At 38.1% G+C, this 11,976-nt stretch overlaps 1 protein-coding gene across 1 annotated transcript in view; it reads right to left on the bottom strand.

Moving 5' to 3' along the window:
- Positions 1-8,973: 8,973 nt before the first annotated feature.
- The window catches only part of NDC80 (NDC80 kinetochore complex component), a 62,356-nt gene continuing 59,353 nt past the window's right edge, over positions 8,974-11,976 (bottom strand). The window contains exon 17 of the mRNA XM_030336610.2: positions 8,974-9,406. Within this exon, the coding sequence (XP_030192470.1) occupies positions 9,269-9,406 (138 nt within the window). The 3' untranslated portion in view covers positions 8,974-9,268. The remainder of the gene's footprint in view (positions 9,407-11,976) is intronic.

The following is an 11,976-nucleotide window of genomic DNA, read 5'->3' as shown; positions in this document are numbered from 1 at the left end:
ATACCATATACCCAAGGACTTATTGATGTGCTCTATCAGTGATACTATAGGCATAGTAGATGGGAAAGGGTCTACTAACTAGAGTAAGTCTGTGGGAGTACCTAGTCATTCTCCAGGGGCCACCCTGTTTCTGAGAGAGCCAGACTAGTGAATATCATGGAGATATGATAGTGAATCATTTACTACCTCTGAATCCTTCAGGTCTTTAATGGTGGCACTAATGTCTGCCATCCTCCCTGGTATGTGATGTTATTTTTATTTGCTATCTTGGGTAGGTAGGCAGTTTCATCAGTTTCCATATGGCTTTCCTCACTATCAGAGCTTTTATGCTATAAACCAGAGACGCAACGTGGGGTATACTCCAAATCCCAAATATACCAATTTCAATTATGTACTTGGAGGTTGAGGAAATGACCTTTGGGTGGGTTCATAGATCCAATGGTTATACAATGAGCCAGATCTTAGCCAGGACTCCATTAGCTGGTCCTAAAGGTCATGTTGTCATAGATGGGCCGACCGTGCTGGTGCTTTTGGTTAATGTCAAGTCAGATCCTGTGTCAAATAGTCCTAAAACTGTCTGGTTAGTTGTCTTTTTTTCATGTATATTTGTTGATTTTGAGAGAAAGAGACAGAGCATGAGCAGGGGAGAAACAGAAAGAGAGGGAGAGAGAGAATCCTAAGCACAGAGCAGAGCCCCATACTGGGCTCAATCCCACAAGCCATGAGATCATGACCTGGGCTGAAATCAAGAGTCAGGCACTTAACAGACTGAGCCACCCAGGTTCCCCTTTCTGGGTAGTCTTCTTTCCACACTGTACAATCACTCAAGTGAGTCACTGTGGGGCTCTTTGGGGACTGGGGGAATCCTCAGTGTATACACTTGTCATGGTGTTGCTAGGTCCTTCCTTCTAGAGGCTCAGCTACCACTTCAGCCAATGGGATTCGGATCTGAAAATGGCCCAGATCCAGGAACTGAGCAAGAGATTATGACTTTTTATAGAGGTGACCATCCTTAGCTCTTGGCTCTAGTATTCTTGCTTTTAGTTAATTATAGAGTTAAAAATCACCCTTGTTCAATTTCTCTGTCAATCTAAAACTTCCCTGAAGTATAGTCTATCAATTAAAAAATATATTACTGCCCTCACCCCCCCTCTTTATTGGATCGGTATGATATCAAAGCAGCTCATATTTCTTTGGACTATACTATCACAGAGGGTAAGACAGTTGACTTAGTTCTGTCCTTCTCTTTGCCCCTAAAGATACCATTTTTATTAACCACCTCCACAAACTTCTTCAGATTAAGCCCCTTTAACTGCCTTTCTGAACTTGTCCATCACTGTGGGCCTTCGTTACTGCAGGACTCCATTATCCCCATAAATGTTCATGAGCTGAGCTCTATGTCTGCCTCTCCCACTCTCCCATCAACCCAGTCTGTAGAAGAGCTACCACTGAGCTTTCTAGTGATACTGCTGCCCTTCTCCCCAGGACAGTCTCTGTGGCCTTCATGCATGGATTGTCCTCAGAGTCCTCCTGTGAAACACTGGGGGCTCCTCTGGCTTTACATTATGTATTACAACATTTTCACTTCCCTCAGCCTTTCTATTTCTTCCTCTATTTCCTGCCAGGGAAACTCAGGCATTTCCACGTGGCTGAGAATTACCCATCATCTTATCTAGCCTAAGAGCCACCTCATCAGTGAGTTTGCCCCATCCTCTGGAGTCCTTTCCAGGGTGGTAAATTCCATATTCTGAAAAAGTGTCCCTAAGCCAATGAATTCTTGCTTATTGAACCTATTAGTATTAAGCACCTGTGTGGTATTGGATTGGAACTGGAGATATTGATATGAACTCATGGTTTTTAATATATTGACATAGATAGAAATGTATAGATATATGTATGTATATGAATGCTTATATTTTCTAGCTCTGTCCTTGGGGGAGGCCTAAAAGCATTGGCATGTTAGGAGCAATGAACACATATAGTGCTCAGATTTTGGTTTCTAAATATTATTGTCCCCTAAAAGGGACCAGTCATGCTTGGAGAACTGGCCAATACCAGGGATTGAGCAGAGAAAGTAAAGACTGGGCCTGAAACATGGTAATATGCCAGAAAGGAGGAAATACTCAAAGAATGACAGAGAAATGTCAAAAAGGACAGAGGAGTCAGCCTGAAGGGGGCTGTCACTGGTCAAACCTGGGACCACTTAAAAATAAATAATGGTAGTTATAGATTACAACCCATTGATTAAAATAAGGTCTAGAGGTCCATACTAATGGAAATAAACAGTGGAGAAGGGCAATTTCTTCCTTAGAGTAGAATGCCAACTGATTATATAGAAGTAATGAATAGAATTAGAAATTAAAAATCAGTTTGCAACTAAACATTTCCAGAATTAGAATCTTTTTGGAGAGAGAATACAAGTTGGGGAGAGGGGCAGAGGGAGAGAGAGAGAGAGAGAGAGAGAGAGAGAGAATCTTAAGCAGGTTCCACGCCCAGTATGGTCCCCGACATGGGACTTGATCTCATAACCATGAGATCATGACCTGAGTCAAAATCAAGAGTCAGATGCTTAACTGACTGAGCCATACAGGCATCCCTGGAATTAGAAAATTAAAAATAATTTAATGTATAGCAGGTTGGCTATAACTAATGAAAGTGTATTGCATATTTGAAAGTTTCTTAGAAAGTAGATCTTCAAAGTTCTCAACACAAGAAAAACGTGCAACTATGTGTGATGATGAATGTTAACTAGACTTGTTGTAGTGATAATTTTGCAATATATACAAATATTGAATCATTACATTGTACACCTGGAACTAATATGTTATATGTCAATTATATTTCAATAAAAAATCACTTTTTGGCAACTATCATAGTGATAAATCATTCAAGAGACATAGATGTTAAAAGTAGTAGGTGAAAGCTTAATTATAAATATTTATAGTTCCAAAGTATCCTCCCCACTTTGTAATTACAAAGGGGAAAATAGGAACTTTGCATATACCAACAAAATCAACTGATTAAAGTTTACGTTAATGGTACCAATAAATATCATGTACTTTTTGATGCAATTTACTGAAAAGAATGTAACATCATTTCTGTGATATCCACAAGAAACATATCCTATCTTTTTTTTTTTTTTTTTTAATTTTTTTTTTTCAACGTTTATTTGTTTTTGGGACAGAGAGAGACAGAGCATGAACGGGGGAGGGGCAGAGAGAGAGGGAAACACAGAATCGGAAACAGGCTCCAGGCTCTGAGCCATCAGCCCAGAGCCCGACGCGGGGCTCGAACCCACGGACCGCGAGATCGTGACCTGGCTGAAGTCGGACGCTTAACCGACTGCGCCACCCAGGCGCCCCAGAAACATATCCTATCTAATCATGAGAATGAATTAAGCAAAAATTGAGGGACAATCTATAAATTTACTGGACTCTTCTAAAATACCAAGGTCATGAAAGTCAAAGATGGAATGACCAGCTCTTCCAGCATAAAGGAGAGTAAATAGATTTAACAACTATTGGAATGTGTGATCTTGGAATGGATCTGGGCCAGAAAAAAAAATCCTAATAAGGGAAATTTTTAGGATGTTTGGCAAAATTTGAGTACATTCTGTAGATTAGGTACTAATGTACCTATATTAATTTTCTGTTTTTGGTAATTGTCTTATGGTTGTATAAAAGATTGTCATTGTTTTCCAGAAATATACACTGAAATATTTAGAGGTAAAGGGATATCACATCTGCAAATTACTCACAAGTAAGTTAAGATAAATAGATAAACAGGAAAGGCAGGGGAAAAGAATGATAAGTAAAAATAGTAAAATATTAGCTAGGGAATTTGTGTGAAGGGGTTATTAGTGCCAGTCTTACAACTTCCTAAAGTAAAATTATTTCAAAATTAAAATTAAAGAAAGATACTTTTATGGACTTCAAGCTGTATCACAAAGCTGTAATAATCAAGACAGTATGGTACTGGCATAAGAACACTCAGATCATTGGAACAGAATAGAGAACCCAGAAATGGACCCACAAACATATGGCCAACTTATCTTTGACAAAGCAGGAAAGCATACCCAGTGGAATAAAGACAGTCTCTTCAGCAAGTGGTGCTGGGAAAACTGGACAGCAACATGCAGAAGAATGAACCTGGACCACTTTCTTACACCATACACAAAAATAAACTCAAAATGGATGAAAGACCTAAATGGAGACAGGAAGCCATCAAAATCCTAGAGGAAAAAGCAGGCAAAAACCTCTTTGACCTTGACCACAGCAACTTCTTACTCAACATGTCTCCAGAGGCAAGGGAAATAAAAGCAAAAATAAACTATTGGGGCCTCATCAAAATAAAAAGCTTCTGCACAGCGAAGGAAACAATTAGCAAAACTGAAAGGTAACCAATGGAATGGGAGAAGATATTTGCAAATGACATATCAGATAAAGGGTTAGTATCCAAAATCTGTAAAGAACTTATCAAACTCAACACCCAAAACCAAATAATCCAGTGAAGAAATGGGCAAAAGACACGAATAGATACTTATCCAAAGAAGACATCCAGATGGCCAACTGATATGTGAAAAAATGCTCCACATCACTCATTATCAGGGAAATACAAATCAAAACCACAATGAAATACCCCTTCACCCCTGTCAGAATGGCTAACATTAACAACTCAGGCAACAACAGATGTTGGCGAGGATATGGAGAAAAAGGATCTTTTTGCACTGCTCCTGGGAATGCAAACTGGTGCAGCCACTCTGGAAAACAGTATGGAAGTTCCTCAGCAAATTAAAAATAGAACTACCCTACGACCCAGCAATTGCACTACTAGGTATTTATCCAAGGGATACAGGTATGCTGTTTCGAAGGGGCACATGCGCCCCAATGTTTATAGCAGCACTATCAACAATAGCCAAAGTATCGAAAGAACCCAAATGTCCATTGACAGATGAATGGATAAAGATGGTGTGGTATATATATATATATATATACACACACACACACACAATAGAGTATTACTCGGCAATCCAAAAGAATGAAATCTTGCCATTTGCAACTATGTGGATGGAACTAGAGGGTATTATGCTAAGCAAAATTAGTCAGAGAAAGACAAATATCATGTGACTTCACTCATATGAGGATTTTAAGAGACAAAACAGATGAACATAGGGAAGGGAAGCAAAAATAATATAACAGATGAACATAGGGAAGGGAAGCAAAAATAATATAAAAACAGAGAGGGGGACAAAACATAAGAGACTATTCAATATGGAGAACAGAGGGTTGCTGGAGGGATTGTGGGAGGGTGGATGGGCTAAATGGGTAAGGGGCATTAAGGAATCTACTCCTGAATTCACTGTTGTACTATATGCTAACTAACTTGGATGTAAACTAAAAGTAATAAAGATAAAAAAATAAAAAATAAAATAAATAAAGATACTTCCATAGAGGACATAGTAACATTGAAAACAAGGTCGAATAACAAAGAGATTAAAATAATTGGGAAGAGACTGTGGGGTGCCTGAGTGGCTCAGTTGGTTAAGCATTGACTCCTGATTTTGGCTCATGTTGTGATCTCATGGTTCATTAGTTCAAGCCCTGTGTCGGGCTCTGCGCTACACTGCAGGGTCTGCTTTTGATTCTCTCCCTCTCTCTCTGTCCCCCTCTCCCACTCACTCTCTCTCAAAATAAATAAACAAAAAATTTCTAAAAAATTGCAGATTGATTTCATCAAGCACGGGATTGAACATAAGATAAACAATAATAGATCATTGGAGTCCCTAAATGGAACTGGAGACTATGATAAATATTCTATGACAAAAAGATGGAACTAGAGGAAGTTACATGAAGGCAGGTTTTGGCCATTAAAAGATAGAACCTTCTGGCAAGTAGCATTGTGCAACCATCAATGCTTTGAAGTAATTAAGGAATTTGGAAGCAGACCTATCCCTGAAAGTATTCAGACCAGGACTAGATACATCATCTACAAAAATGCCAAGGGAGGGGTGCCTGGGTGGCTCAGTAGGTTGTGTCCGACTCTTGATTTCGGTTCAGGTTATGTTCTTATGGTTTGTGGGACTGGGCTCTGTGCTGACAGTATGGAGCCTGCTTGAGATTCTCTCCCTCTATTTCTGCCCCTCCTTTGCTAGCTTACATGCACACTCTTTCAAGTAAATAAACTTAAAAAAAAAAAAATGCCAGGGGCAGTATTCCTTACTGATTGAGAAGTTGAACTGTATGATATCTAAAGCCTTTTCTGACTCTAGGATTCTTAGAACTTTTAAACTGGAATAATATCTACCTCAATGGTGTAGACATGCGTTGTCCTTAGGAATTCAGAAGGAAACTGTATGTAAAGTGAGGTAAAATATGTTGAGTGAAAAGTGTCCTACAAATTTGCTGATCACTTTTGCCTCTTGAACATGTCTGAGATTGTGCTTAGGCAATAATTTTGGTTGAACTTAGTACGTCTTTCCTTTCATTTCTAAAGTCACTATTAAATAATATTACATTAATAATACTTTAGTGGTGACTTTAAAGTAGTGCATCTCAAATTTTAATGTAAATACAAACAACTTGGGGGGCTTTTATTTTTTTAAAACTTTAAAAAAATGTTTTTATTTGTTTTTGAGAGACAGAGAGAGACAGCATGAGTGAGGGAGAGGCAGAAAGAGAGGGAGACACAGAATCTGAAGCAGGCTCCAGGCTCTGAGCTGTCAGCACAGAGCCTGATATGGGGCTTGAACTCATGAACAGTGAGATCATGATCTGAGCTGAAGTCAGTTGCTTAACTGATTGAGCCACCCAGGCGCCCCAACTTGGAGACCTCTTAAAGATTCAGGTTTGGATTCTGATTTTTGGTTCAGTAGAATCAAAAGAACCAGTAGAACTTCTAGAATAAAATAGGTGAAAAGCATAACGATGTTGGCAAAGATTTCTTGTGTTTGGCAAAGATTCCTTAAATACTTCACAAAATGCAGAAAGTAGAAATAAATTGGGCTTCATCAAAATTAACTTTTCCTCTTCAAAAGACACTATTAAGAAAATGAAAAGGCAAGCCATTGCTTGGAGAAAATATTTCCAAAACATGTAGGTCTTACACCTAGAACATATAAACAGCCTTGCAAATCAGTAATAAGGAACAACCCAGTAAAAATATGGGCAAATATTTGAAGATACACTCGTCATGAAATATATGGCTGACAAGCAGATGAAAAAATGCTTAACATTAAGGAAGTGCATATTAATATCACAATGAGATAGGACCACACCCCTTTAGGTCCCTTTAGGATGTCTAAAATTAAAGACTGATCATACTATATGTGGGTAAGGATGTGAGCAACTGGGAAGTCTCATACACTGTAGGTAGGAACATATGGTACCATCACTATAGAAAATATTTCACGAATTTTATAAAAGTCAAATATGCCCCTACCTTGTATGAACTAGCCATTCCACTCCTAGGTGTTTACCTGAGAAATGAAAGCATATGTCCGTACAAACACTTGAATGTTCATGACTTCCTTTGTAAGAAACTGTAAAGAACCCAAATACCCAACAGATGAATGGATAAACAAACTCAATATATTCATATAATGGAACACTAGTCAGCAAAAAGAAATGAACTACTGATATCCAGTGCAACCTGGATCTCCAAAAAAACATAGATCTCAAAATATTCCGCAAGAAGCCATGCAAACATATATACTAAATTATTATACTACAGTAACAGAAAGGAGAGCAGTGCTTGTCTGGGGATAGGTGTGGGACAGCTGTCAGGGGCAAGAGAAGATTGCAAAGGGCCACAAGGAAACTTAGTGGTGATGGTTTTCTAGGTGTATATGGATGTCAAAACTTACAAAAATTTAAATATGTATAGTTTATGTCAATACACTATAAAAGGTTCAGATTCTGATTCAGTAGGTGGGGCCAAGAGTGTTTTTAACTAAAACACCAAATCCCAGGTGATGCTAATGCTGCAATTTCCATACCACATTTGAGTGGTAAACCTCTTGAGCTGTCTTTGTAATAAACAGATGTGTCATTTGAGTGCACGATAGATACATATGGCTGGCACCATACTGGATAGTGCAGATAAAATATTTCCATCATTGACGAAGGTTCTGCTGCATGTTAAGAGTCAAGATTCTCGACTACATTGGTGACTATTAATCATGTCCTATTATCTCTCAATTATGACCTGTCTTTGTTCATCCCACTCACTCAGGCTGTGTGACCTCCTTTCACAAAGTTTTGCTGGAATTCCATTCTGGGCTCTTATATTGTGTACATTTCATTTTAACATGTTCTTCATTCTGACTTGCATTAGAGTTGTAATAAAGTCTGAATAGAAAGTTCAACTGGGGGCAGATGTCAGTTCAATTTAAGGAGCTTCCTAACAATTTAGACCTCCAAAAATCTTACCACTTCCTCACCATCCAAAACATACATATTTCACAGCTCCTGTGGCTGGCTGTAGTCAGAGTTGTGTAATGTGTAAGTTCCTGTGTGGCTTCTACTGCTATGAAGAGGTGTCATCAGAGGTAAATGAGAACTTCTCTAGAAATGAATTCTCATCTCTAAATAAGGGGATTGAAGAAGATTATTTTATTTCTTCTGATTCTCACATTCCATATTCTTCTGCTTATTTCAGAGTAATGGTAGCATGAAACCAGAAAGATTCTTGGCTCTGAATAAGGAGTGAGTTGGACCATGTTTTTAGTTAGAGAGTCCTGACATTTGTATAGTTTATACCAGGGACTGGCAAACTTTGTGTAAAGGGCCAGATAGAACACATTTTTGGCTCTGCAGGCCATATGGTCTCTGTCTCCTATAATAAACATTGCCATTGTAGTATGAAAACAGTCAGATATGTCAATGAATGGGTGTGATTGCATGTGGTCCAGTTTGTTGACTCCTGGTTTAGATGAGAATAACTATCTTCTGACCATCTGAAGTTCAGTTGAGAAATCAGGGAAAAACACACTTTATTGATGTAATTTTATTAACTCTGGGTACATAATACAACTAGTCTTTCACACCTAAAGACAACAATCCAACAAGTTATCATAATTTCAGGTTATACATACTTTAAATTAATAAACTAGGTTTATAAAAGATATAAAAATATTTCACAGGCTTGGGAAGATATGGTCATGAGACTTCATTGTAAGGAGGGGTATAGGATATGTTAAGAGATTTTTCGAACCTACAAAGGACATTTAAAAATTTACACTTGTTAATAAAGTTCTTGCTTAATTTTATCTTCATTCATCAGAAGCCTTAAGTAGAGCAGCTTTCTTTTTATACTTGTCTCCAATCTCTCTAATATTTTCCAAGAGATCTTCAGACATGTATTCTTCGTATTCTCTCTCAACTTTAGCAATCTGCTCTTCAAGATGTTTCTAGTAGAAACAATAAACAATTGTTAATATAAAAAACATTAATTTCTTTCAAAGAATTTAATTGTGAAGTGTACAAACAAGCATGTAACAACTGTTAAGGGCAGGAGTAAAAGGGATGCTCTTGAATCACCTTTTATGCCCTTTCCTAATCATTTCCCCAGAGCCAAACACTCTCCTGAACAGTGCTTTGCTATTCTTTATACTTTACCCTCCACCTCACACAGATATGTATGTATGTAACTCTAAACAATATACTAGTTTAGTGGTACCTGGTTTTAACCTTCATATTTACTGAATGATATTAAATATAATATTCTTTGACTTTTTTCCACCCAGTATTTTGATTCACTGATGTTAATGCAGATAGTTTCAGTTTATTTATGTACTGCTATGTAGTTTCTACTCATGAATATATCAACATTTACTTATCCATTTTACTACAAACGAATTTTTATTTGTTCCCAGGTATGGTAGGCTGAATAGCAGCCTATTCAAAGATGTCCATGGCCTAATCCCCAGAGCCTGTGAATATGTTATCTTTACACAGCAAAGGAATTTTACAGATGTGATTATGTTAAGGATATTAAGAAAAGGAGACTATTCTGCATTGTCCTGGTGGGTCCAATATAATCACAAGGGTCCTGATAAGAGGTAATCAGCAGTGTGAGAGTCAGAGAGAAAATATAAAGACAGAAGAGAGGTCAGAGGGGATAGAAGATGCTGCGCTGTTGGCTTTGGAGATGAAGAGGGCACAAGCCAAGGAGTGTAGTTGGCTCTAGAAAATGGAAAAAAAACAGATTCCCCTCTAGAGTCTCTAGAAAGATTGTAGCCTGGGAGGCCCATTTTATACTCCTGACTTCCAGAAATATAAAGAAATAAATCTGTGTTGCTTTAAGCCATTAAATTGGGGTAATTTGTTATAGCAGCAACAGGAAACTAATATAGGGTGTTTTCTCATGTGAATGATGGTTTAATGCTTTTGATATGGTGTGTGTACTTGCCAATAACCGGGTTGTTTTCTTACTATTTCAATTATACTGTAACAAATTACAATATAGTAGATGGCTTGAAACAACAGGAATTTATTCTCTCATAGTTTTGGAGGATTAAAGTCCAAAATCAAGATGCTGACAGGGCCACTCTATCTCAAGGCTCTAGGGAAGAATCCTTTGCCTCTTACCAGCTTCTAGCAGTTCTGGGTAATACTTACCTTGCAGGTGTGTCACTCTAATTTCTGCCTCCATGTTCGCATGGACTATTATAAGGACATTAGTCCCTAGATTGAGGGCCTACTCTAATCTAGTATGACCTCGTCTTAACTACTACATCCACAAAGACTTTATTTTCAAATAAGGTCATGTTATGAGATTCTGGATAGACATGAATTTTGGGGGGAATACTAGCCAACGTAGTACAGTAACCGAGCACACAGTGTAAAAATTTAATTAAATACCTAGAATGGAACTGTACCATTTTATTGCCAAATTGTTTTCTAAAATTGTTAACATCAATTTAAAACCTGAGCAGTATAAATAAAAACTTGCAATTCTCCATATTCTTGCTGGCATTTAGTATTCTCAAACTTTTTTTTTTTTTTGCCAATTTCTTAAGGGTGGGAAGTGGTGTATCTTTTCATATGTTTATTGGCCATATTAGCTTTCTGTGAAATTCCCATTCAAGTCTTTTGCCCACTTTCTGCACTTATTTTCCAGAGGTCATTATGTATCTGGATGTTAATTCTTTATTAGTTGTTTTTTTTCCCTTTATTTATTAAAATTTTTTTTTAATGTTTATTTTTGAGAGAGAGAGAGAGAGAGAGAGAGAGAGAGAGAGAGAGAGAGAGAGAGAAAGCGTGCACAAGCAACGAAGGGGCAGAGAGAGGGGGAGACACAGAATCTGAAGCAGGCTCCAGGCTCCAAGCTGTCAGCACAGAGCCAGATGTCGGGCTCACAAGCTGCGAGATCATGACCTGAGCTGAAGTCAGACGTTCTACTGACTGAGCCACCCAGGTGCCCCTTCCCTTTATTTATCTGACAGCGAGAGCGAGAGCAAGAGCAAGACTGCATGAGCAGGGGAGAGGCAGAAAGAGAGGGAGACAGAGAGAGGATCCCAAGCAGGCTCCACACTGTCAGCGCAGAGCCCAACACAGGGCTTGAATCCACAAGCCAGAGCTGAAATCAAGAGTCAGGATACAACCTACTGAGCCACCCAGGTGCCTCCCTTTATTAAGTTGTTTAAAAAATATCATCTACTGTTTTGTGGCTTACCTTTCCACTCTTTATGTTTTGATATAGAGATCTCAATTTTAACAAAGCTGAATTTATAAATAATTTCTTTTGTGGTTTGTACTCCTTGTGTCTAATTTAAGAACTTCTTTACAACTCCTGAGGTGTATATATAGTGCCCGTAATTCTTCTAAAAGTTAAAAATTTAGCCTCACATTAATTTCTTAATCCATCTTGAAGTGATTTGTTTCTAGGGTTTAAGGTAGGAATCCCAACTCCGTTAATTGAAAAATTCATTTCACCCCACTGGTTTGCAATAGTACCTCTCTCATAAATCAGTTTGTC

This window comes from Lynx canadensis, chromosome D3, assembly GCF_007474595.2.
Source record: "Lynx canadensis isolate LIC74 chromosome D3, mLynCan4.pri.v2, whole genome shotgun sequence".
NCBI lineage: Eukaryota > Metazoa > Chordata > Mammalia > Carnivora > Felidae > Lynx > Lynx canadensis.
Note: the sequence above shows the minus strand (reverse complement) of the source record. Positions and strands in the feature narration are given on the sequence as shown.